Source organism: Vanellus vanellus, assembly GCF_965231255.1.
Source record: "Vanellus vanellus genome assembly, chromosome: 13".
NCBI lineage: Eukaryota > Metazoa > Chordata > Aves > Charadriiformes > Charadriidae > Vanellus > Vanellus vanellus.
Window position 1 is genome coordinate 6,501,159 of NC_138918.1, and position 26,374 is coordinate 6,527,532.

Genomic DNA, 26,374 nt, shown 5'->3' on the forward strand with positions numbered 1-26,374 from the left:
TATTGGCTCAGAGGGGTGTCCCTCACGGCTCGTGACGTTCTACGCGGCGTGACGTACCCCACCACCCAGGAAGCTCCGCCTATTTATTCTCAACTCGGCTCTTGAGGGGAAAAACAATTTCAAGATGGCGGCGGCACGGATAACAATGGGGAGTCGGGAGTTGGGGCCGGCCTGTGCCTGAGAGCGGCGGCCGCCGGGCCGCGCCGCGCCGGGGGGGAGCGGAGCGGGCTCCGGCCGGGCCCCGGAGAGGGGCGGGCAGCGGCCGCCGGGCAGGGCTGAGGCAGAGGAGGGGGGAGCGGAGCGGTACCGGCCTCGGGGGAGAAGGAGGAAGTGGGGTGGGGGGGGAGCGGAGCGGGCGCCGGGCTGGGCCGGGGGGAGGAACCGGGGCGGGGGCGAACCCGGCGGGTCGCGCAGGTAAGGCCCGCGGGCGGGGGGAGGAGCGGCGGAGGCTGGGGAGGGCCCGAGGGGGTGGAGGGAAGCCCCCCTCCCGCCATGGCGGGGGCCGGTGTGAGGAGCCGGTAGAACGGCGGCGGCCGCCCCCCTCGCTCTCCGGTCCATGGTGCTGCCCCCCTGCCCCATGGCGGAGTTTGTGGTGCCGCGGCACAGCGCGGTGATGGAGCGGCTCCGCCGGCGCATCGAGCTCTGCCGGCGGCACCACAGCGCCTGCGAGTCCCGCTACCAGGCCGTCTCGCCGGAGCGCCTGGAGCTGGAGCGCCAGCAAACCTTCGCCCTGCACCAGCGCTGCCTGCAGGCCAAGGCCAAGCGGGCCGGCAAGCACCGGCAGCCTCCCCCAGCCCCGCCGCCGCCGGCGCCTCCTCCGCCGGCCGCCGCCGTCGCGGGAAGCGCCGACAGGACCGGAGCCAACGGGCTGGAGGCCGAGGCGGCGAGCGGCGAGCAGCACGGCCGCAGCAGCACGTTGATCGCGGTAAGGGGCCGGGCCGTTCCCCGGGGGGGGTGGTGTACGGGGTGGGCGGCCGGGGGGGTTGGGGCCGTGGAGGGAGCCGGTGGCCGTGAGCTGTCCCCGGGAGCCGGAGCCGGGTGGAGCGGCGAGAAGGAGCCGTCTCGGCCGGCGCGGTCGCCCGCGGAGGGAGGGCTGGGGCTGTGCGGTTACAGCTCTGCGGCTGATCGGGGTCGGTTTGTTTTCTCTCTTGTCACCTTTGCGCGCTGGAAGAGGACATAAAACCGTCTGCCTGTTGAGGTAGGAGTAGGGGGTGGTCTGGCTACAGTCATTCGGAGCTGCGTTCTGTGGATGATGCTTCTGGCTGGTTCACCTAAAATGTCCTTGCAGAAACTGTCAGAGGAGCGTTAGGACTGCGGTGGCTTTGGGTTGTTTTGTTTGTTTGCTTGCTTATGTCTTTAGTGCAGGCTGTCAGGGTTTAGTGGAGTCGCTTGATAAGGATGTGCTTATTATCGAGAGGGAATTTTAAAGACAAATAACATCTATTAATTCTGGTACGTATTGGAAAAAAAAATTTAAGTGGAAAGGCAGCTGCTCATTTGCCACTCGCTGTAGTGGGTGTGAACACTGTGGGAATCCCACTCCACCCATTAAAAACTGGCTTAGCTCAAAATCTTAATGTTTCTCTGGCTTCTCTAGCATTTCTGGTTGTCAGGATATACTCATGCATCCCTGTTTGTATATCAAGATAGCTATTGTTTAACTTATTCTGAGCCCTTGAAATATACTGCTATGTAGTAATGTGTCAATAAAGTAGGTTAGTAGGATAACCTCTTAAAGGCTGCTTGTCTTAATACCTGTCTGTCTTAAACCCAGGTATTTCTGAATGGTGGCCTGCATGAAAATGGTACAGTACTGTTCTGAGTGCCTTTAAAAAGGGATACTGGATTAACCTGAGACATTTCTAGATTAATATATAGATGAAATCACATTTCTAAGATGGTCTGTGTTTTTGATCAGATTAGAAGGGAAGGAGGATGTGATTCTCTGCTGTCTTGGACCTCATTTAGTTGCAGTTTTTAAAACAGACTCATGATAGAGCTTACTGTATACTTGGGTATGACTGGACATGATGCGAAATACTGAAACATGGGGTGCATCTATGTCATCTTTAACTAGCACTAGGCACTATGTGTGCAGTTTGTAGTATTTACAAGATGAACTGAAGATGTTATTCAGCTGAATTGTTTCTATTCTTGCCAAAATATGTATAAGAATCTAGGACTTGCTGACTTTTCTGAAGACTAAGATACTTGTGATACAGTTAAAGCACTTCAGGTGGTTGTTACAGAAGGGTACTTGAGGAAGAGAGGAAACCTTGTGCATTCCTGATGGTGATTCTGTAAAACTTTCCAGGTAGCTGTTGTTTAGTAGACTGATCTTGAATGTAGACTTGTGTCAGAATAAAAATGGCTCAAAGTCGTGTTTTATTATCTAAATTCTTGGTGGGATTTCTATTTATTTCCTGTCTGGGCTCTAAGGCTTTTTGCATATGGGGCTCTATCCATTAATAATGTGTATACACACAGAGCTCTTTAGCATGTCAAATCCTGTTGCTTAAACTGCCACCATACGTCTTCATATTGATCTTTTTAAAAGAAAGATGCCTTTAATTCATTGGTGTTGTTTCTTTTAAATTGCTTTGGATGTGGATTTGATCTAATTAGCATCCATTATAATGAGGTCTCTCAACAGCAGTGAGGTTCTGAAACGCACTGCACATCTGGGGAAGCCCTTCTTGTACAGGAAACTGCTGCCAGCGGCCAATTTACACAACAGAAGAGGGTTTTAGTGTATGAATGACTCTTCCTCGTGCTGGCCTTCTGTTTCCTTCCTAGGATACATGACTGTAAGCTTAATTGCAGCTGCTGATTCATCACCTCGTTACTAGGGTGTAAAGTTGGTTTGCTTAGTAATTCAAGTTTTGAAAAACAACAACAAAAAAACCTCTGCTGCTCATTTCATTCCTTTGTCGTAAAAGGTACCTCTCTAGGTTGGTATTTTAGCTCTAGCAGTCAGGTAGCTGTTATCAAGACCAAGCATGTGCTTTGTATGGGAAGGACATGGGTTTGGTTTACAATAGTCAATAAAGTTTGGATGAACACCAAAATTATCTTGGTTTAAAATATCCTGGACACATTCCTTTCAAAAGAATGCTGCTAGATCAGTGAAACATGCTTTATATCAGCTATTACTGCTGTTACAAATTTTCCATGAAGCTGCATATGAATCTTCTCTTGGAAATTGGTACTTGGTGTTGAAAGTTAATGAAGTATTTATTTTGATCTTTGAAAGGGAAAGCAACTCATGTAAAGGTAAAGGGTTTGTGATCTAGCATTAGAGGGCTTGTAAAAGGACATGAAGCTGCATTGCTGTAAGTATGGACAATGTGTGTGCTCCCAGACGCTGCACTTCACAGGATCTTCTGCAAATTCAGAATAGTCATGGGGAGGAGGACAGCATCACCACTTCCTTCTTGTCTTCTATGATTTTTCATGTGGCCAAAATCAGATACTTTCTTTTCCATTAGTCTTTTTGCTGTTTTAGATCCTGAAGTTGGATGGAACTTGCATACAAGCAGGAGTAAGGGGTACATTCTTCCTTTGTTTTCTTACTAAGCAGCTCTAAAATTTGAGCCTCAGAAACCAAGAGAATATAGTGTTGATACAGAAGTACCTTGAATGACTTGTGCACCATGTAGGCCTGTCCTTCATTTGAGGAAAAAGATGAAAAAATTGTTAGCTTCCTATTTTTTTAAATATCGAGACCGTTATTTAATGGGAAATTCAAATGTTGACATTTACTTTGCATTTCTGTTGTTTAAGATGACATTATTAAGACTATGTTCAAAGTAAAGGATGCTTAATGTTTGGATAATGTATTGTCTGTTGTGTTAATCTTATATTTTTGAGAAATGGGGAAGAGACAGGTCTTGTCCCCTAGAACACTTTTTTACCTCTTTTCCAGTTTCTGATTTGAGAAAGTTCATTCTAATAACGCTGTTTAAATTCTCAATAGTAGAAGGTTGGCTTCCTTGTATTTCTCTGATAGACTATAATGTAGCGTATCACTGAGCTGAACAAAAAGGGTTTCATTGACATGCGAATGAGGAGAATGGCAAGATCTGGATTTTCATCTCCGCTCCTGGTTTTATGATGTGGTCTTTTGGAAGGAGACTTGCTCCCTGTTTCTTACTGCCCCCCCAACCTGAGAGCAATTGCGGTGTGGATGGCTTGCTTTGTCTAGGGCTGAGGCAAAACCACAAACAGTATTTCTGGAATGGGCAGAGAAGGTCTAGTCGATGGCCTGTCTTGGGAATGCTTTGTGTTAAAGCTGAAGAGCAGACCAGCATTTATTTGGGAGTGTTAGAAGTTTTTGCATTAATAATAGGTAAGTTCTAATTTAAGCAAAGGCGCAAAGTAAAAGTTTAAAAAAGAACTTTAAGTATAAGGAGAGCAAAGCAAGTTTCTTGGTTGAAAAGAACTAATGTAATGCGTTAAAGGGAATAGGTTGCCTGGTTTGTACTGACAAGTATTCATAGCATTCCACTAACAAAGCTCAGGCTAGTACGGTAACAATTCAGAAGACCTCATTTTTTTGTGTAAGCTGTGGTATAGGAGTGTTAAATTGTGAAATTATGTTTTACCACAAAAATAGCAAATTATTTCCACATTATTTATGCGTAACTATAGTGCAGTGTAGGCTTGCCACCATTGTTTGTTTTTGCTGACAAGTCTGATAGTTTGTTGCCCAACAACTCAGACAGGTTTTTCTTTGTCTCCTTTTAATTCCGTGTGAGGTATTGTTGTATGTTTGAAACATTTCCCTTACAAGATTAGTTAGATATGCAGTGATGCTTCCTAAATCGTAAGGATCTGGGAGTGACTGATCTGCTGCTGCTGTTTAAGTTCAAGTGAGGTGGAGGATCCGGCGTTGCAGCTGAAGGCACAGCAGTTTTTTTTGATTCAGCAGAACAATTCCTGTAGCAGAAGCTGCCCCTTGTGACTAATGCAGGCTTGGGATATTTATAGACGTGCATATCCACAGCCCTTCTTCACTCCAGCAGGCAGTCACCCAAATACAAAAGTCTTCTGGAATTAAAGTAAAAGTCAAAATTAAAATTAGTCCAGCAGTTTGGTTCTGACAACACAGTGGAATGCAGGAACACATTGGGTAATAAAAAGCTCTCCTTGCAGGGGGAGTGCAACTTTGGAAGCTGTGGGTAGTTGCACAGTAAATTGGAAGTTCTTACTATGTCATGTTGTCAAAATGTTATGTTTTCTGTCCAAAATTCATACACTACAGTTTTTGATATTTGCATTGCTGTTCCAGTTTAAGAGGTGGTCATCTTTGTTGCTCCTGTCCTTGGCCAGGCGGGAGAGGAGAATCTGTGTCTATAGAGGGCCTACTGTAAGCTCATGTTCATGAGAGCTTATCTGTGCTGCAGTGCCACCACTTCCATGGCAGAAAACCGGATATATTCTATTTTGGTTTCCCCTTCTAGGTGACAGTGCTGGTATCTAGCTAGGAGGCATATTGGAACTAGATTTTTATTAAGTTTCTAGAGTAATACAGCATTTCTTCTTTGAACGTGACCAGCATTGTATTTCTCTTGCTGGTATTTTATGACAAATCCTTGTAGACATAACTTAATTCTGAGACTGAAATGGTAAACTTATTCCAAATAAAATATAAAAAATTAAAACCCTATTGAATCCTGTAAGAATACTTTAATCTCTGTAACAAATGCTTTAAAAAAACTAAACAAGAACATAATATGGAGCCTAAAAGGTGTAGTATCACAACCAGATTTTTTAGTTTTGTTTCTGCTGAGTTCAAGAGATTTTTTTCAGAAAAAATGAAACTTGCATGCAGTTTCTATTTTATTTATTTATTTATTTACTGTCTTCAGGTACAGGACTCAGAGTATAACAAATTACTGGATTTTTACAAAAGTAGTCTGGTTGACTGTCCTCAGTTTAAAAGTTCTGCATTGTGAAGGATTTATTGCTTTCAAGTGAAACCCAGGTCCCCAGTAGCCAATTTGGCCTAAACCATGACAGATGTAAACTAAACTTTCATGCTTGTTAAGTTCTAATGCATTTAAATGTCATTGGTTTCAGATTATTATCTAAAACTAACTTTTGGTATTGAGTATTTCACACTCATGTTTTGATTCCTGGAATAATCTTTTTCTCTTAAACAAAAAACCCACCACCAAAACCAAACACCAAAAAACCCCACCAACCAATAAACAAAAAAAACCCGAAAACCACCAGAAGAACTTTGTGCCCCGGTTTTGATCAGTGATTTGTGCCCCTTTCCCACCAAGGCAGTAGGAGAGCACTGCACTGGACGCTGAAGTTTTGAACTCTGCCAGTGCTAACAGGAAAGGTGGAGATGAAATTTTAAAGCTTTACCGATTTCTTCTTGTTGGGCTTCTGTGGCAGTTTGTGGACAGCTTTTATGAAGTCTGCCAGCTTGCCCCTGCAGGAAGGCTGCAATATGGCTGAGCATCATTGTGGTAAAACTGGTGGGTTGAAGACTTGAGATTGAATACAGCTGTTCAGAAATTACTTGTGTACTGCCTGTTTTCTGATTAAAGCCTTGTAATTTGATTGAGCGTTCATCCATCTCCTGCACTGTGGTCCTGTGTCCTAGTGAAGTACAGCGTGTATGTACTGTGAATTACATGATCAGAGGCTGCTTATGTTGGACACCCCTTTTGTTACAATGGGTGATAACCAGGTTTTATCAGTTTGTGTTCCTCACATAAAGACTCAACAGTTATGATTTTTGTGCGTGCTCCTGCCAAGTGCCAACTATTACCATTTTGAGGACTCTCTATTTTGCTTGCATGAATAAAAGGCAGCTCTGATGTGATGTGGAGGAGGTGCAGCCTCTGGCCCTTCAGTGGCTCTTTGAGAAACTGTATGTCCCTCCTGACTTGGGCCGAAGGACTGAGGTCTGCTTACATCCCTGTCTTTGCACTGTTCCTATGTTGGTTTCAATACTTTGGATAAATGCTTTTGGGGTTATACTTTTAGGCAAAGCTTAACAGCAGAGGTCTTGGAGGTTCACCTTTTGTTGGGAAGTTGAGTAGGCTGAGAAAATGGGAGTACATTTCTGTATCTGATCTTGTGACAATGGAAAGGATTGGCTCATGTGTTATAAATAAAATTGATTGATTCTGCTAAGGAAACCATGGACAGCATACCAGAGGGCCACTGTGCCTTACAGAGTGATAGTGGACAATAAAATGAAAACTAAAGGGATTTTCTTAGTGAGTAGCAAGCTATGCTTTACTTTGTCAGTGTTTTGGGGTGTGTTTTTTTTGTTTGGTGGTTTAGGTTTGTGGGGTTTGGGGTTTTGTGTGTTTTTTTTTTTTTTTTTTTTTTTTTTTTAGTTTTGGCAGAAGAGAACAGGTTTTTCTTGCCTTAAGAACTCTGTTGGAGCAGCTTGATATGTAGATAGCTTGCAGTCTGACTTGTATCTCACATGCTCCTTGTTATTTTTTTTCCCCCCAAAACCAGATTATTTGGATAGACATAGACAAATTGGGGAGAACTGAATTTAATGTTTCTTTTTCTGTTAGGAAATCAAGAGCTGAGATAGTATGTAAGAAATGCATATGAGAAATGAATTTCACAAGAGAAAGTTGCATTATTTGCAGAGCAGTCATATGAATGTATTTGGTGTGAGAACTTCAGATTCTGTTACTTAAAATTAAACATGAGTAAATAGAAGGTATCAGGATATACTTCTAATGGCAGAGGAGAAGGAACCTGTAATTTTTGGCTCCCACAAATTTTTATAGCACTGTTGTTTCTTGAGAGAGGAAAGGAGGTAGAAAATGGAGCACTGTTACTAGGTTAGTTTTAAGCTGGTTAGCTGGCGGTATTGTAGATAGCTAACTACAGTAGCATAAATCTGGGTGTAGACTTACTGCTGCAATGTCCAAGTATGCTTTTGACTCTTTTTAATGTAAAAAGTGAACTAGGATGAAAGTGCAGTTGGTGAATAGCTTCTAAAACTCAGAAGTTAAGTGTCCCGATTACAAACTGGGCTCAATCTTTTCTGATATGGATAGAAGATAAGCAGATTTTCTTCTTTCCTACATGTCTATTGGCTGTTGTGTACAGGTAGGATATCTTTCAAATAATCTTAGATTTAGCTGAGGTGAAGCAAGGCTGGAAGCAATCACCGCCAAATTCTGTGTCATTGATGGATTTATTAAAGTGTTTTTTTTTCTAGACTATTTTTTTTTACAAAGGAATATAGTTTTAGGTGAAAGAAGGACTGTCTAGAGCGACTAAAGTCACAATATCACCAAGAATCGGATATGAGTGTTGTAACCATTAAAACCCATACAGATATGAAAGCTCCTAGTTTTGTTTTGTTGGGTTTGTTTGTTTTTTATTATTGAGGCAAAGAGCCTGTGATGGAGATTAGGGGATGATATATTTTTTTAGACTACAGTAAGTGTAGTTTATAAGCATGAATGATTTAATCTTGAACTTGTTGGTTGCATATATTGCAAGTGGTGTAGTACAGTAGTACCTTAGCACAGATTAATTTCTGGAATATTTGTCCATCAACCCAGGTGGGTTTTGCAGACTGTGAAGAGCTGTGTGCAGTTATAGCTGTAAAGCTACCAAAATCATAGTTGCATTGTCTGTATGAATTATAATTACAGCGGTGACCCCAATGGGCATATATTCTGTTTTAATGTAGAAATTTGCTTCAACTGTGAGAAGAATGTTTAGTGTACAAAATTGAGTTACTACTTGTGTGTCCGTTCACAGGGAGTGTGTTTTTTACCTAGTGATTTAAATTAAGGAGGATCCATTCCCAAACTCTGAGTGATTGACTCATCATATGACCTTGGGCAAGTTACTCATCCACCTTGAGCCTTGGTTTTCCCAGTCAGTACTAAGTAAACAATGGCAAACTTGCTGAAAGCCAAATGTTGCAATTGAATTGAGGCTTCCTTGCTTTCTGTCGTTTTGCCTTTTTACAAAAAAAGTGAACTTCCATTATTCTTTCAAGTTGGTATTTGAAAAATTCACTCTAGATCTGCTACTCCAAGCTGTAGACCTAATGTTCAAATTAAAAGAATTCAAGTTCCAGCCTCCTCTCCCAATGTATACCTTACCTCGTCCTACTAGGTCTTCTGATCTTGCTACTCTGCTGCTATTTCCTTGAACCATCTAGAAGATCGTAGTCCCCTGGGGAAGCTTCAGTCTGTCCCTCAGATAAGAATACAATTTTGCTGCTACTTATGCAAGTATTAAAGAAATAGTGTTTTTCCTGAAGATCAGCTAACTGTAGACTGTTAAAAAAAAAAAAAAAAAATTGCAACCATTAACTGTGAACCAGTCCTTCTGTCCTTAAATCAAAGCATGCTGTTGCCCAGGCAAGTGCTGTAAAATTCTTCTGATAATTTATGCTGGCTGTACATACACCCTCTTGCTTGAGCGCTGAGATCTTGAGGTTTCCCCTGTTTGTTCTTGGATGAGAGAGTTTTCCCCAAGGGTTAGTGGACTGCATTGTGGAGACTGCAAGTAATATTAAAATAAGCATACTTGTCTTGAGGTTTATTTCATGGGCTGCTTTTCTGCCATCTGAGAGAACTGTTGTTCAGTGAACCACACTTCAGTAGGGTGGCTTTTTGCAGGGATTCTCCTCGCATGTCCGGGTGAGGTGTACAAAGGCATCTCATCCAGGTCAGGGGAGCTGATGGGAGCTTTCCCTCTTAAGCGCACTGCTCTCTGAGCAGTGTCTCTGCCCTGCAGGTTTGTCTGTGTTGGTGTAGTGTCCCAGCACAAGCAAAGCACGACTTTTTTTACGGAATGCACCTGAGGGGAGGAAAAGTTTATAGTCTTCTTTGATGCGTGCATGAATTCTGTTTTCAGATGATTTTGAGGTCAATGGAAAGAACTTTATAGTTGAAAGACTGCTGCCAGGAGAGAGAAGTTGAACAAAGGCTCTCAAACTCTGGTTGTAAAACTGTTGCTGTACCCTCTGGTTGCTTCTAGGTGGCACTACAAGAAAAAGAATACATGCATTCAATAGCTACGAGAAGCCAATTGTTGAGCTGGTTGGGGCTCTGGTGGTCATAGCGCTGAAAGGAGCAGCTGGCAAATACTCCAGGAGAAAGGAGGAAAGGAATAAACTTACTCTACTGTGATAGAATTGACTGAATTCTGAATTTCATTTTACATGTGTGAAACAGTGGTTGCTTACTGAAAAACTGGTTCTGCTTTAGTGCCAAAAATGTGGTTATGTACAAAATTTATATACATAGTTCTGCAAAAATTATAATCACAAGAGAAATGGTTTTCTTTTTCTCTAAATATTTAAATGTGAGACTGCTTTATAAAGCAGTCTCGGAGAACAATTATACTGTGTGTACGTGGGCCAAATACAGGTTTTTATTCTCATCTAAAATTTTAATCTTTACATTCTTCAATATTTTTTTTTCACCTTGAATAGGAAAAAGCATAATATGTTCCAGTTCACAGCCATTTCTCAACTTTTTGTTGTTCTCAAAGCATATGGCAGCTTTTGGTTTTGTTTGAAGGAGGGAGCTGTGTTTGATATAGTACATCTTTTTGAAAGTTTACTCCAAGAGGTTATAGTAAGGAAGTAATCTCATGTGATGACTTATAAAACAGATCCTACCAAAGAAAAGATGTAACCTTTTTAATTATAACATTTTTTTCCTAAAATGTTCTATTTGGAGCTAGAAAATGTTCTAGTAAGAAATAAAAATCCTAATCTATGAAACATAAAACTAAATAACTAAAACCTTCCTTTTTTTTCAGCAGCTCCATGAGACTGTGAAAAGAAAGCTTGACAGTGCTGCTTCCCCTCAGAATGGAGACCAGCCGAATGGCTATGGTGATGTATTTTCTGTGTCCAAGAAGCTGCGTCGTGATGATGGTCTTGGTGGAGTGAGTGGTTCTTCCAATGGAATACCTCCTGTGTCTCCACTCCATCACCTTGACAAGAAATCTGGCAGCGCAGATACCTTACAGCTTAATGGAAAGCATCCAATGGGGCTAGATGGCATCAGCAAGAAGTGTCTTCCAGATTCCAGCCTGCAGATGAATGGAGGTGGTGATGCTGATGACTCATTTCCTTTGAGTTTGAACAAAGAGCTGAAGCAGGAGCCCGTAGATGATCTTCCATGTATGATTGCTGGAGCAGGGGGTTCTATATCTCAGAATAACTTGATGCCTGATCTTAATCTTAATGAGCAAGAATGGAAGGAACTTATTGAGGAGCTTAATAGATCAGTGCCCGATGAAGACATGAAGGATCTCTTTAATGAAGACTTTGAAGAGAAAAAAGATGCAGATTCTTCAAATTCAGCTGCACAGACTCCATTGCCACAAGATATTAACATAAAGACTGAGTTTTCCCCAGCACCCTTTGAACAGGAACAGATGGGATCTCCCCAGGTGAGATCCACTTCATCAGGTCAAGCATTTATTGGTGCTACTTCTGCACCTGTAAGTGCTGCTTCTCCAGCAGTTGGTAGTTCTCAGGCTATGTTTCAGCCTTCCAGTCAGTCAATGACTGAAAATCCTAATCAGCCCATGATGCAGGCATCAAACCACTCTCAAAACGTCCAGAGGCCTCTGCCCAATGTGTTGTTACCTGGGAAGGGTGCAGGAAGTGCCAAAGAAATGTCTTCTGCTCATCAACTTCAGCAGATTGCTGCCAAGCAGAAGAGAGACCAGATGTTGCAGAACCAGCAGCAAGCTTCACAAGTCCACCAAACAAATCAGATGTCTACGTGGCAACAGTCTGGACCTTCTCATAGTCCACTGGCTGTCCCATATACCATGGAAAATCCCACCAGCCCATCAGTTTACCAGCCCGACTTCAACAATCAGAAACTTATGATGCCTAATATGGGAAATAAAAGCTCACCGAGAGCTGGAGGCAATTACCATGTGAACATTTTGGGTCATCAGCAAAACAGCTTGAACCAGAACCCTGTGAATAGTCAAGGCTCTATGCTAGACTATGGGAACACCAAACCTCTTTCACATTACAAAGCAGAATGTGAACAGAATGTTACTGTACCTGGTCAGAACAAGACTCCCATGTTGGCATACATACAACAGCGCCAGCAGGCACCACTGTCTCATGTGAGTGATGACCAAAATGGGATGATCCTGTTGAAACCTAAGTCTGGAAACATTGCCTACCGACTACCGCACAGTCAGGTGAATGTTCTGATGTTCTGGTTTTTGTTACCTTTGTTTAGCAGCAGATTGAAGTGTTCACAAGAGGGTGTTGGATAGGTAAGGCTAGAGTACAGATTAGTTGATATTGTTTCAAAACAGTTGCCGCATGACTTTAAGGAAGAAAACGATAACACGCAATAAGCTGAGACAAGAATCAAGAACTCTATTTTCTGCTGGGGACAATTTTTAATGCTGGTTCTAGGTCATGTGGTAATGTGTGATTTCCAGCTTAATATACTTTGTGGGCAACAAATTATGTCACGCTTCATAGAAGCTTCTGCTTACAAAGATGAATAGATGCTTTGTAAACTTTTGCCTAAAATAACTCATATAAAACTGCAGTGTTAAACAGTGTTCTCAAAGAAGCTTTGATTTCTTTACCTTCTTTTTAGTCCTTGACTTGTGTCAGTGTTGGCTTACTATAAAAAGGCATGCCTTTGGTTGCTTTTTTTTTGAAGAGAGATGGAAGTGTGGGCGGCATTCCTGATTTCTTGGGGTTCCTTGGGGTTTTTCAAATCTAAGAATTTGTTATTGGTTAAGTCTCTGAGGATGGGGGAAACATGGGATAGGAGAGAAATATATCTTTAAGAATGAATAATAGTAATATTTGTCTGCTTGAAGCAATATGCTTCAGGTTTTCCTGTGAAGGAAAATTCCAGATGGTGCTGCTTTGCCTTTTATATAACTGATATTATAGGTATGCTGCAGGTGAAAACTTATGTAGTGGATGGAGGTGTAGACTTGTTGGGATTCTGTAATGTGTGCCTGCAATGCATGTCCTAGAGGGCTTGTTGAGAGAAAAGGGTTTTGTTATGTGGATTAAAGCTCCTCTAGCAAAAGCTGCTGGGGATCCAACTCTAGTAATATGTTCCCTCAACAAAACAGAAAACTGTGAAAAAGATCTGATAAGTCTGCGATAAAGACCAGACTGATGTACAAATAAAAATCTGAGATCAGTATGCGCTTCATAAAGGCACAAAAAATTAATCTCTTTAAAAGCTAACACGAATAACAATCTAACAACATTTTGATGGAAGAAGGGGAAGGGTGGAGATGACTGTATGTCACATCTCCCTCTCAGTGAAAAACATGAGGGTGACCTTTCATCTACACTGCCATGCTTGCACTGAATTAACAGAAATACTGATGAATGCTTCTGGAGAGTTTCTCAAAAGCTTGCATATAGAACAACTTAGCACAGCATTAGCTATATTGGGTTCATTAGCTATATTGGGCTCATGATTTCTTATGAAACTGCAGAGAGTGAGAACCAACAGCCGAACCCATTAGAATCATAACAGTTTGGGTTGGAAGGGACCTTTAAAAGTCCCTAGTCCAACCTGACCTGGAATGTTTCCAGGGATGGGGCGTCTACCACTTCTCTGGGCAACCTGTGCCGGTGTTTAAGCACCCTTATCGTAAAAAAAAAATAAAAAAAGTCTTCTGTCTAGTCTAAATCTGCCCTCTTTTAGTTTAAAACCATTGTCTCTTGTCCTGTTGCAACAGGCCCTGCTAAAAAGTTTATCCCCCCTTAGGTACTGAAAGACCACAATAAGGCCTCCCCAGAGTCTTCTCTTCTCTGGGCTGAATAATCCCAACTCTCTCAGCCTGTCCTCATTTTAGAGGTGTTCCATCCCTCTGGTAATTTTTGTGGCCCAAATTAGCTGAATACTAAACTTGAAAATAGTATTTGTTTGTGTAATTAGAGATGAGGCTGAACTGTGCTTTAAAATTGTCAAATTTTAAGTAGATTTGCTGGTACGAAGAGGGCAGTATCAGATCTTGAATGATAATTGTTCCATGTATTTTTCCTTATGCAAAGTTTTGATCTCAAAAAAATCAGACTTCAGAAAAACTAATAATAACAGGTTGATCTGTAGTAGTATTTTTCTCAGTGGAATATAAGAAATAGTAAATACTCTGATACCAAAAAAGTAACTTTAGGAGGGGAGGCATAAATACTTGCTTAATTAAACGTTGACAGAAGAGGCAGGATTTAAATAAGTGTTTGTATAATGAAAATTTAAAATGTGTTTGAAAAGCTGCTACCAACGTAAACTGAAGCTGCTGTGGAACTGGCACCGTTCCTCTGTTTGAGCTGGACTTTGGGAATTACTCTGAGACTGAAGTTTAAGCCTCCTTGGACCTAACTCCAAACTGTCACTCTGTCTGGCACTTCATAGATGGGTTTTTGGTTGTCTTTAGCTGAACTGGAATCTGTATCACACTTTGACTTTCCGTTAGAAGCTTCAGAAGTGAAGAAGCTATCGTGCAAAGGTGGCAAAATATAAGCAACTAATTTTGTTAAGTCACGTAAAAGTACAAATAGGCAATAATTGACAGTTTCTGGTTTTCTGAGATGTGTTGCGATTACCCTCCCCATGTAGACTTTGTTTATGAAGTCTCTTTCCCTTATCCCGTGAAATGATAAAAATAATACAAATGGTGGTCATCACCATGAAAGTGCCTTTCCTCATCTGTGTAACTGCATACAGTTTCTATATTCTGGAGGGCTAACCTCTTTCTGTAACTCATGTCACTTGTTCTACGTTCTGCAGGATCAAACCCCTTCTCCTAACGTTCCTCGCGTTCCAGTGTCTGTCCCAGGCCCTGGTGTGGGTGCCCAGGCTCCCAACGTCTCCATGGCAGGTAACCACAGCAACCCACCTTATCTCAGCAATCAGCAGCAAGCAGCAGTGATGAAGCAACACCAAATGCTGATGGACCAGCAGAAACAGAGGGAGCAGCAACAAAAGCACTTGCTCATGGAGCAACAGAAGCAGCAATTCCTAATGGAGCAGAGACAGCAACATCTTCTGGCTGAGCAGGTGAGAGGGACCAGCAGTTGTCTTTTTTTTTGCGCTGATTTGCTTTGGTGGATGAAACAACATTAGAGATTTTGTCGGACAGTTATCACAATACAAAATAGGGGATGTAAACTACAAGGCACTTTGGTATCATAATTGCTGCTTTATATTTCTGTAAAAGTAACCCAAATATGTAGTGCTTGATTGCTCAGACTTATTTTTTGTTGTTACAAGGCACTGTGGTGAATGAAAAGAATAGAATAGGTTAGAATTGAATAGTGTGAAAATATAAGACAATACCTACACAGAGAGAATGTATCATACCAGCAGTGGTGTAATTCTTTGTGAAAGAAGGCAAATGGAATAAGAGCAAGAATAAAGGATAAGGTTGGGATAACGTTGATGTGTTCTGTAGAGCTTTAAAAATGGAAACAATGAGCAAGGGACTCTGTAGGCTCATTGTGCCTTCTGCCTTTCTTCTCTGTGAGATCCACAGAAGTTCACATTTCGGATTTTAAAACATCTTTCACTTGTTTATTTGGGGAAGATGATTAGACATCTGCATCCAACTTGCATCTTATCCTGCCAAAAGAATTTAACTCTGCTGTCCATCAGACTGCAGAAAGCTGTGTTAGCCTCTCTCAGGGAAGTAGGCTCCTTGTGTGAACCTTTCTAAGCTTTAAACTTCTTGCAAGTCTTCCAGCTGAGAAACAGCCCAAAGGGCCTTATTTCTGTCACCAGTGCTTTTCTTCATTTTTAAAAGTCTATGCAGGCATGTTTCAGGCACTGGCACTGTACCTACAGAGAAATTACTAATATCAGGTATGGAGGAGGGCAAAGATGTGTTTTCAAAGAAGGACTGTGACCCAGGGAGAACCTGGTATTCAGATCTTTTGGAAAAAGTGTAATGATCTGTACTGCTGAACCGTTTTGTCTTTGAAGATATTCCTGTCCTAGTTATGGTAACTATGACTAACTTATAGCTTGCATCTTTGTATAGTGATGCTGGGACTCTGATCCCAAATAAGGAGCAGCTTTGCTTTGGAGCTGAACATACTCGGATATTGCATTTGCCACATTTCTTGGCCTTGTGCTGCCCAGTCAGGCTAGATCTTGTTAGCATTCTAATTTGGTGTTTGTTTCTTTGGATACACAGGATACTGGATGTAGTTTTACAAAAAGACTTCTGAAATCAGTTGATCTCTCTTATGCAGGAGAATTGCAGTTTCGGGTAGCTTCAGTGCCATTCCCTGCCACTCGAAAGCTGTTTTTGCATTTGGTATTCGGCATCTTCCCCCCCCCCCCCCCCTTTATTTTTTTCTTTTTCTGAGCCAGGTTCTGCAGCTCTAGGTTTCTCTCAGAACTATGACATCTCTTCTTGGCTTCTGTGGTCAGCCTCTTTCAGGTTTGACTGGTCCTGCAAGCAGCAGGTCCTTTCTGTCAAGCAGCCTGCCCTCTTCATTCCTCTGCATGTCTCAACAGCTTCTTAGTTTTAGACATTTCAAAAGGATGATAGTAATGTGTATCTGTCTGTTACATTGCACTAGTCTCTTCTTTAAAGGCTTATTGGTTGTGTCTTTAGCCCAGGACTCCTGGAGGGGAATTTCTGTGCGGTTCTGTGCTCTGTGTAACTTTTCAGATAAGTAGGTAGTTGTGCATTGTATCACTACATAGTTATCTCAGAATTTCAGTCTGGTTGAAGATATCTGTGGAACAAGAGCCAGAAATACTGTGCTTGATGTTTCATATTGTAAAACCAGCCTGTTGGCTGTTTACTCTGTCAAGATCTCAGAGTGTACTATTAGTGCATGTACATACTCTCAGCATTCCCCTCATGGTTTTAGATTTCATTTTCCCCAAGTTTCCTAATGGAAAATTTGCTTGTTTTATTTTTTGAATGGTTTTATCATAAAGTGGGTATGGGTTGAACGTGCTTTTAAAGAGGCAAGATTTTTTGAATCATTAGTAGGGTTTGTTTCAACTGATTGTTCAAAGTAAGTTTCTTAACAATGCACCAATGATTACAAAACTTTCGTAACTTCTGTTATAAACTTAGATCTGCAGTTTTCCATAGTCTTCTAGGAAAACCTGTGGTATATAAGAATTTGGGTTTGTGTATATCTTTTTCATTTTTGAAAACAAGGGCTAGAAACTATTTACATGTTCAGTTTTTACTTTTCTGTGTAACGTTGTTGATATTTGTCTTGTACCTTTATTTAATTTCCAAAGAGAGGTCTCAAATAAATTGTTCTGGGGGTAAAGAGCAAAAAAGTATGTGTGAATTTTCTTACAGATGCTCGCTTTTGCTCTTTTTGTACCTGTTAGTGTCTTTAGAGTATTGCTAAAAATACCTGTTGATTATGTTACTGATTAAAAGACTAACATCTCAGATTTTCAGTGTTTTAAAGGCTTCAGACATGCATTGCAGTAACTCCTGTAATGCGTGCTGTTGTCCTGCTGTCTCCGAGTTCCTAGTCTTGTCAATCATCAGATTAAATTGACTGTGTTTGAACTTTGAGAACAAAGGTCTGAAGTGACTTTAATGCTGCAGAAGCCCCTTTAATTACCAGCTCCACAAATAAGTATACAGATAGCTTGTGTTTGTCCAAGATAGTCACCTTTGAAAAAGCTTGGCTGGTTTTCTAATTGTCTTGTATTGGACCTTTCTCAGGAGAAACAGCGGCAGCAGCAAGAGCAACAGCTGCAGCGGCATCTGACTCGACCGCCTCCCCAGTATCAGGATCAACCGCAGAATCCGTACCAGCAACAGGTTGGACAGTTCACAGGTAAGTAAACATGGCAATTGAAATAGTGGCAGAAAAAAATATCAGGAGTAAAAAACAAGGTGTCTCCCAACTTCCTGGATTGGATAGCTTTTAATTAATTTATTACAACATCTTTGCACGTCACTGTGCCTTGAAACTTTTAGACCTATACTCTGATTCAGTTGCAAATTAAGTTTCCCCTGTCAGGGATATCTGGGACAACTTAAGCTTCTGATTCTTAATACTGCTTTGGAAATGGATAAAATTCTTAAGCACCTTCATTGTTCTAAAGGCCCTTTCATACTACCATTTCCCTTTACAGATTGTAAATTCTTCTTAACTTCCATATATTTGTGTGATATCAGGAATTCAGTTTTTTTTCTGAAGTCTAACATCATTACTGCTCCTATCTATCACAGGCCCTCATTAAAGAAAAAAAGAGTGGTGTATTCTTTCTTTCATCTACTGGGATGAGTTTAAAATTCTCTAATATTCTTATCCCTGCTACTTTTAGAAGGGAATGCAATTTGAATTCTCTTCATTACATGTTAGTGTCCTACACAGTGCTGGGTTTTTTATGTAGGAGAAGCTTGGTATGTCTTCAGTGTATTAATGCTGATAAATAAAAGATGTTGTTACTGTTAAGCTGGAATAGCTTCATGAATGTGGAAGGACTAGAGAACAGTAAAAACTCATCTCCTTACCTGAAAAATCCTTACTTAACAGGTGTCGAGAAGCCACTTGTCTTTTTTCATAAACCTAGTGTACAAAAAAGTGCTTATTCCCTTTGTTTTGTTTCCTTACTGTCTATGTTCCCACAGAAATAAATACTGAAAGGGAAAAGATGCAAATAGAAATGTGATACCCTCATTCTGACGGTGTTTGTGACTATCCAGTGTCTAGTAGAGCTACGACTGGGTTTTGTTACTTAACTGAAAAAACTTGATACCAATACAAAAGGATTGTGTGTTAACACAGTCATCAGCAGCGTCCTTCAAATATTGCACTGAAACTTTTTTTTTTCTCTTGACATTTTTCTACAAAAATACAGTAGTACACTTGTTAGAAATAGAGGATGTTTTGCTACAATAAACATCAGTATTATTAAAATTATTTTTTTTCCTTGTTATGATAATTGTAACTGGTTTTTGCATCTTAAATACTGGTATGTGTACTACTTCTTCACTGTAGTGTTCTAGTAAGACCCTTTCCCCATCCATCCACCTGCCCGTAACATTGGTGTTTTTATGGTGTGCTTTGTTGATAATTAACTCAATATAATTTGAATTGTATTTGAATACAATTATATTTGAATAAAAATTGAATTAATAATAATGGAGAGCCAGTAATCCTCAACTATCTTGAAATATGAAAAAAATCTGCAGCTTACTATTTGGTTTGAAAGTAGAGAAAGTAGTAGTGTAGGTAGGTTTCCCTTGGTCTGCTGTAAGAAGTGGGGGGGTAGGGATTATATGTGTTGCACTTCACAGTGCTCTCTATTTTTTTTTTTTTTTTTTTTTTTTTTTTTTTGCTTTAAGTAGGGGGCTGTTTCTTCTATGGGAAGAATCTTTTTTACTCAGAATTTACGAGACCAAGGGACCTTTTTCTGTTTGCTGAAAAGACTTATTTTTCCAAATCATCTTGCTTGGTTGTTAGCATTGTATATTAACATAGTGAGTATTTCATTGTGGAAATCCAAAAGATACTTGACCAAAAATTTCTGAAAGTTATATAAAATAGAAGAAATTTCTGGAAATGAGGAAACGCAGGACTGGAAACCCTACAGTTGTACAATAAGAAATATACAGTGTATGCACAGAATAACTGACAACATGTGTGTGCAGTAAGTGGTATTTTTTAACAGCCTGGCAAATTGTGCATGCACTTCAAATTATGTGTGTATACCTTTGTTCACAAAGAAAGGCAGAGTCCTGCCTTTAAAGTCTAATTTTTTTTTTTTAAATTGATGATGCTGAAGTCTTTGAAGTGGTAGTCAGATTTTTTTAGGACATTGGCATATCTGTGTTTGAGATCAAGGTGGAGGTGCTAACTGGAGCAACAATTGACACTCTTTAATTAAAGTACTGCTGTCTGTGTGTTAGTTGCATAGATTGCTTTATACAAATGCAGCTGCAACTCCATTTGGGCTTGTAGTGTCTACAAGCCTTGCTTGGCTCTAGTTGAACTGAGGTATTCATGTACAACATATTTCTTTGTATTTCAGGGTCATCTTCAGCTATGCCTGGGGTTAGTAATTTAGGACAGTCCAGCTCCAATAGTCCGCGGATGTTTCCTCAGACCCAGAACATGATTCAGATGGGACCTGGACACAGTTCTGTTCCTCCACTCCAGTCGGGCTCCAGTCAGCAGGATCGGGGGGTGACTCAGTATACCAATATGCAAAACATTCAGCGAGGGGGATTATACAACTTGGCATCTGGTATGACACAGATGGTTCCCCAGCATGCAACGCAAAGTGCCAATGGACAGCCGCCGATGCAGAGACAAGGCAGCTTGGGCCAGGGTGCTGCTGTTCCTGCTGGGTATGGGCAGAACACCTTAGCAAACTCAAGTATTTCTCAGCAGCACAGTAAAGGTGCACTGAATCCAACCTTATCTAAGACACAGATGGCAAGAGTACCAGCTGCTATGGGGGCTCAAAATCCATCTTGGCAACACCAAGGTATCCCTAATATTAACAACCAGACACAAGCAAACAGTGGCTTAGGGCCATTTACTGCCAGCTCCTCTTTCCACATGCAGCAAACTCATCTGAAGATGGCCAACCAACAGTTTGCCCAAGGAATGCCTCAGGTAAGCCTAAACACCAGCAGACCGATGACCTCTATGAATGCTGCCGTCTCTGGGCAGATGTTGTCGTCATCTTTAGGTGCGCAGCAGCGGACAAACCCACCTACACAACAGCAGGTACCCTCACAGCAAGTCTTGCCTGGCATGAACCAGACTGTTCCAGATCTGAACACTTTCAACCAGAATCCAAATCAGCAAATGCCCAACAGAGGTAATCTGCACTGTAGTCAAGGGTACCCTGTGAGGACAACCAGTCAAGAGCTGCCTTTTGCCTACAGCGGCCAGTCGGGCAATAATGGACTTCAGAACTTAACTGGTGACACGGATCTGATAGACTCTTTGCTGAAAAACAGGACTTCAGAGGAGTGGATGAATGATTTGGATGAGTTGTTAGGAACTCATTAAAATGGGGCCGGGGGTGGGGGTTCTACTTTTTTAATTATTTCATGAAATATAAACAACACTTGGACCAAAAAACCTGTGGCATTGAGGAGATTTGCAGGCATTAGAGGTAAACGGTTGGGAAAGGGACTGGAGCTGCTTCTCAATGAGTGTTGATACATGGTAATGGCGCACCAAGCAGGTCTGCAGGAATAGTGCGCTTTATCTTGGTGTCTCTAAGGAGTCGCACACTTGAACAGGTCAAAAAATATTGTGAGTGTCCTAGCCAGCCTTTCAGAAATCTCACTTGCAGTGTTCTAAAATTAATTTTTTTAATTATTTAAAAATAAAACAAAATTCCACAGAAATAGTGCAGAAAGAAAGCAAATAGTTGCACAATTGTGTTTAGGACTTAGTCTGCTGCAGCTATTACTTGCAATCATTATTTGTTCTTAGCTTGACATGCTGTTATTGTACTGTCCATCAGACTTCTGACTTTTTATTTGAGAAGAGGCTCTATGCACCTGAGTACGCTTGCAAAACATTTTGAATTGTTTCTTTTCCCCATCGCTGAAGCATGTGCCTGTGCTCTCAATAAGCAAGTGATATTTCACAGTAATTATTTCTAGATGCTGGTAATAGAGGAAAGAAAGTATTAAAACCTGGCCAGTTAGTCTAGGTAGTCGTCTTAATAGATTGTAGTCTTTTTAAGCTGCAGTTTGCACTCTGTTGTAGAGAGGCACAGTTCTTGGCTTATACCTTGCTGTGTTTAAAGGGGGAATTTCTTATGGGAGAACTTTTAAACTCTAGTAGGTTTAACATGAATTATAAAGCCATTTACTTTGCACCTGTTTCTTCATAATTTATTTCCAAAGGTAGTTGTATTTAAATGAAGGCTTTGCTTCATGACAGCTCATCTAGTTTTCTTTGCTGTAAAAAGTAAAACTAACTTCTGAGATCTGTTCATTCCCCAAAGTTAGCAATGATGCAGTGAGCACAAGACTTTTTCACTTCAGGATAAAAATGAGGAAAAAAGAATTTGACTGAGAGGTGGAAAGTTCTTATCAGCAATAATAGCACAGGCAGCCTGGGAGAATATTTGTATAAGGGTTGCTCCAATATGGAAGTCTCCCCCTTTAAATACTTTTTTTTTTCCTTTTTTTTTTTTTAATACTGGGTTACGAGTTTGATAATCTTTTTATAGACTGGTGGATTTACTTCTTTAATATCCCTTGAAGCAGATGCTGGTTCTTCAGCTCAGCCCAAGGAGACCTCTTACCCATATGTTGGGGTCAGTCCCAGAAAGGACAAAAACCGCAATGGGAACAGTCAATGTTCCAAAATCCTTACTTTCTACCAAAAAAATCCCCTATCCACCAACAAACCACCTTGCCTTAACCTTTATTTTAAAATGAAAATAAAGTTGAAAGCTTTTGTTTTAAATGCACAAATACCTCTTCCCTTTTAAATCCACTTTTTTTGAGAACTCCTTTAAACTTTCTAGTCAAACCCAACATTGTGATCTAAAAGCAATTTCCTTCGACACAGACTGGCTTTTTCAGTTTTCTGCACTGCAGAGATGTGTGAGAGAGGGTTTTTTTCCACAGTGGGTGAAGGGAAGTGAAGGATAATGTTGATTTCAAAGAAGGAAAATATTTTACTGTATCTGCAGCTCCTTTATGTGACAATTTGCACTTTTAAAAACTGCTTTTTAACACTAATACTTTAACCCTTTCCAAATATGCATGGAACATGGTTTGTCCAGCAGACTTACCTAGCGTGGATGACTTACGCTCTGATGAACAGATTTGATATTGTATCATATTGAACTGTTGGTGAAATAGTGGATAAAACTTCACCGAAGCAGACTTAATCCCTCGTAGAGCTTTTGAAAAGATAACATAAAGATTGTCTTTGGATGGGAAGACGAAGGTGTTAGTGACTTTGGTGGTTGACACTTCTGATATTTTCTAGAATAAGTAGATGAGATGCAAATAACTGATGCTAACTTTTCTTATACTGGCAATCTTTTAAGAAAAGAGCTAGTGAGTTTGGTTTACTATTAAGTTAAACCAAAAACCGGTCCAAGGTAAGTGTCATTAGAAGAGTATAGATATAAACTAGCAATGGCAGGGGAAGGAGTGTTTGCTGTATTTTTATTTTTAAGGGTTAACTTTGCACCAGTGTGCCTTCCCTTCCTGTTGGGGGTGCTTGGGACCTCATAATTTGAAGTGACATCCTTCAATGTCACTAGTTTTTTCTCCCCCTTACAAACACTTGACAGAAATAACAGGGTAGTAGGATTCAGCTTTTCTTCCCTGTTTAGGTTGTGGTGAAATCTGCTGCGTTTCCCAGTAGATTTTGCACACAGACTTTTAAGTCAAAATACAATCCATCCAGTTGTGATTTCTGAATTGGAGGAGAAGAACATCTTTTTGCATTATTACTACCAAAAAGGCAATCCAGCTAAATGTCCAGGAAAATGCAGATGTACTTTTTCTTCCACTGTTTCTGGAAGCTAAGGTGGATATTGCCCTGCTTGACCAGAGGGTTTGTTCAGGAAGGTATCTAGTTTTGATAACAGGGCCTTCTCATGGTACTGTTGAAGTAAAATTGTGATTCTAGGCAAACTGGCTTATAATGCCCATTGGTCTTCATATGTGAACAGGATCCAAACAGCATTTAACCTGGTAGAAAAAACAGCCCTCGCTTCTGGTTTTGGTCCCTGTCCACATAATACGATCAGACTGTTGGAAATATGGCATCACTGTAACAAAGTTGAAACAGTTCAATGGAAATGGAAATACGGTTTAGATGTACATAGGTGCATGGGTAGGGCTGGGCTTTGCCTTTATGCCCTTTGACATGTAGCTGTCTATATGCACTTGGGCTTTCCATTTGCTGCAGCTTCAGAGCAATAAAATACATCTCCCCTGAACTGTACCTAGCCAGCCGCCCATGGCTTTATTTATAAACTGCGGTTTTGGTTGGGTAGGAAAGGTGAGAGTGTCACTGTGCAACATCCACTGCCTTCCAAAAACCACAATTCAATTGAAAAGGGTGCTCAAAATTTTGTTATACACATTTCCTTTGTGTAAATAAATGTTTACAATTTTATATTAAAGATTTGAATAAGAGTTAGATCTTCTGACTGTATATTTTTTACTTTTTATAGATTTTAAAACTATAATTCTTTATATATGTGTTTGGGGGGTATTATGGTAAGTTTTATGCTTGTAAATGGAGAACAGTTGAATTTGATGCTAACCTTTATGAATTTTTGTCATTGAAATGTATAAAGAGTCCATTAATCCCCTTATTCTTTTACTACAATTACTGGTGCACACCAAAAAGAAATCCTTCACTTCTGTTTTATCATTATGAAATAAATATTTTGCTAGTGTATTAAACATACATGGTGTGACTTTCTACATTTGTGTGATCTGAGCAGAGCTCAGCATTGTTGTTCCTAGCGAGGTGGTTCCCTTCCTCCCAACACACAATTGTGGTCAGCCTGTTACTAAGGCTCAAATTCTTCTGCTGTGTCTTCCCAATTCTTACGGTTTCAGAAAGTCCATTTACACAGATCAGAACTGCATAAAAAGGCCTTAGAAAACTTTATTTGGAAAACAAGGCTTTATGCTACACCCACTGCTTCTGGACTTTTTTTTTTTTTAAATGCAGTTGTGGGCCTTAAGCTCAGGAATACAACTGCAGAGTTAGTTCTTGTTAGTGAAAAAGGTGTTAATAACTACTTGTGTGCAGAATTGTAGAGTTCAAATAAATATGCTCAGATTCCCTCAAAATAGCAGGCCTTAGAGGTTCAAATTGGTTTCCTTGAGACTTATAAAAAGACAAAGCTTATGTTTGCTTGATGTAGGCAGATTGCACAAAAAATCCTAAACTGAGAAATGAGAAACATGTACTGCAAGCTTGAGTTAATGGTTCTGAACAAGGACCACAATCCTGGCAGCGAGTTGCGTGAAGATTTTGGCTTAAAGCTGCTAGGTAAGGTCCCTAAGCCACTGCATAGAGCTGGTGGCTTGAAGGGGCAAAATAAGTCCATCAGCCCCTGCTGGATTGTTGAGCCTCTTAAGATGGGCACTCACAGGTAGGTTGGTTAGAAGAGAAGCAAAGCAAGGATCTGTGGCTCCGTCCGTGCCCAAAGGAGCATAGCTTTAGTGGGCTGTGTATGGGTGTTAATATGCTCCTGTTAACAAGTTATTACTTGACAAATTACTCTGAATTGAACATTTCAAAGCAGTTCCTTAGTGAATCATACCATTTGCAGCAGACCTAAGAATTCAGTTATTTATATAGTGTTTCCTGTTTGTCAAGTACACCTTTTAACTGATTATATCTAGCCTTAGTTTCTAAACTAACATCTCATCTCCAACCACAGATTTAGCAGTAGTGATAAAGAATTTGCAAAAAAATGACGTATGCATTCCTTGCTAAGGCTGTATTCGTTTTATGTGTTACTGTAATTTCAAGGATCTCCCTCTATAATAAGAATTTTAATCAGCTTCAAACATTGAAGGCGGTGTCTCATTGTATAGCTGTTGTGGTTAAGGCCCCAGCTCAGAGCCTTCAGATTTCCTCACAAAGCACATCCTGACGTACCTGAGTGTATTTTAAGTATATTCCTACTCTACAAGTCGTGTGTTGTGTTTGGGGGTGGGGGGGACCTGTAACTTTCAGAAGCTTATGAAGAACCAAGTTGTGTCATCTTAAGTAACAATACCAGGATGAGCTGCTTGTGGGCAACTGTGAAGTTATTACTTTATTAACTTTTGCTTTATTGTCCCGTTAAAAGTGCTGCATTGTATTTACTGTTGAGTAAACCAGAAATTTCCCAGACTGTTCCCTGTTGATGTGCACGTGCATGTTTTTCTAAAAATTTTAAGGAGTCTGGCAGCTTGTGATCAACTTCTGCTTAGAAACTCATCTTTTTTTTTACCTCTTGATGTTAGTGTTTTTCCTGAGGCTAATGAAGCTCTGTGATGGAAATGTTTTCCAGACCCTGCATTGTTTGTTGAAATGGTGTAAGCAGAAGTAGACTCCTAGTGACATTTCCCCTTTGATGTTCACGTTAACCGCCCCAGATGAAATCTTAGGTCACCAATAGATTCTGTTAAGGTTAATTGTTTCATTTCTATTTCAGTCTGGCTCTGCTAGCAGCCTGGAGGGTCAAAAGTCATGTCATATGAGTGGTTTGCAGAGAAATGGAGCGCTTTTGCTATTCCTCATGCATGTTTTACAAAAAATGTACAATTGTATATTTGAATTAAGTGTTCGATTTGTTAAGTTGTCACAACGGGGTTTTGAGGTGGTGAGCATCCAAACTGGAAGAACAAACTTGCTGGGTCCCACTCGGGAGAAACTGTAGGT

At 40.7% G+C, this 26,374-nt stretch overlaps 1 protein-coding gene across 1 annotated transcript; it reads left to right on the top strand.

The window, feature by feature from the left end:
- Positions 1-556: 556 nt before the first annotated feature.
- Positions 557-21,007, top strand: MAML1 (mastermind like transcriptional coactivator 1; the record flags this gene model as incomplete). The annotated part of the gene is made up of 5 exons (XM_082489849.1): positions 557-925; positions 10,786-12,198; positions 14,778-15,047; positions 17,698-17,812; positions 20,016-21,007. The coding sequence occupies 5 exons, from the start codon at positions 557-559 to the stop codon at positions 21,005-21,007; spliced, it is 3,159 nt and encodes a 1,052-aa protein (XP_082345975.1).
- Positions 21,008-26,374: the final 5,367 nt, after the last annotated feature.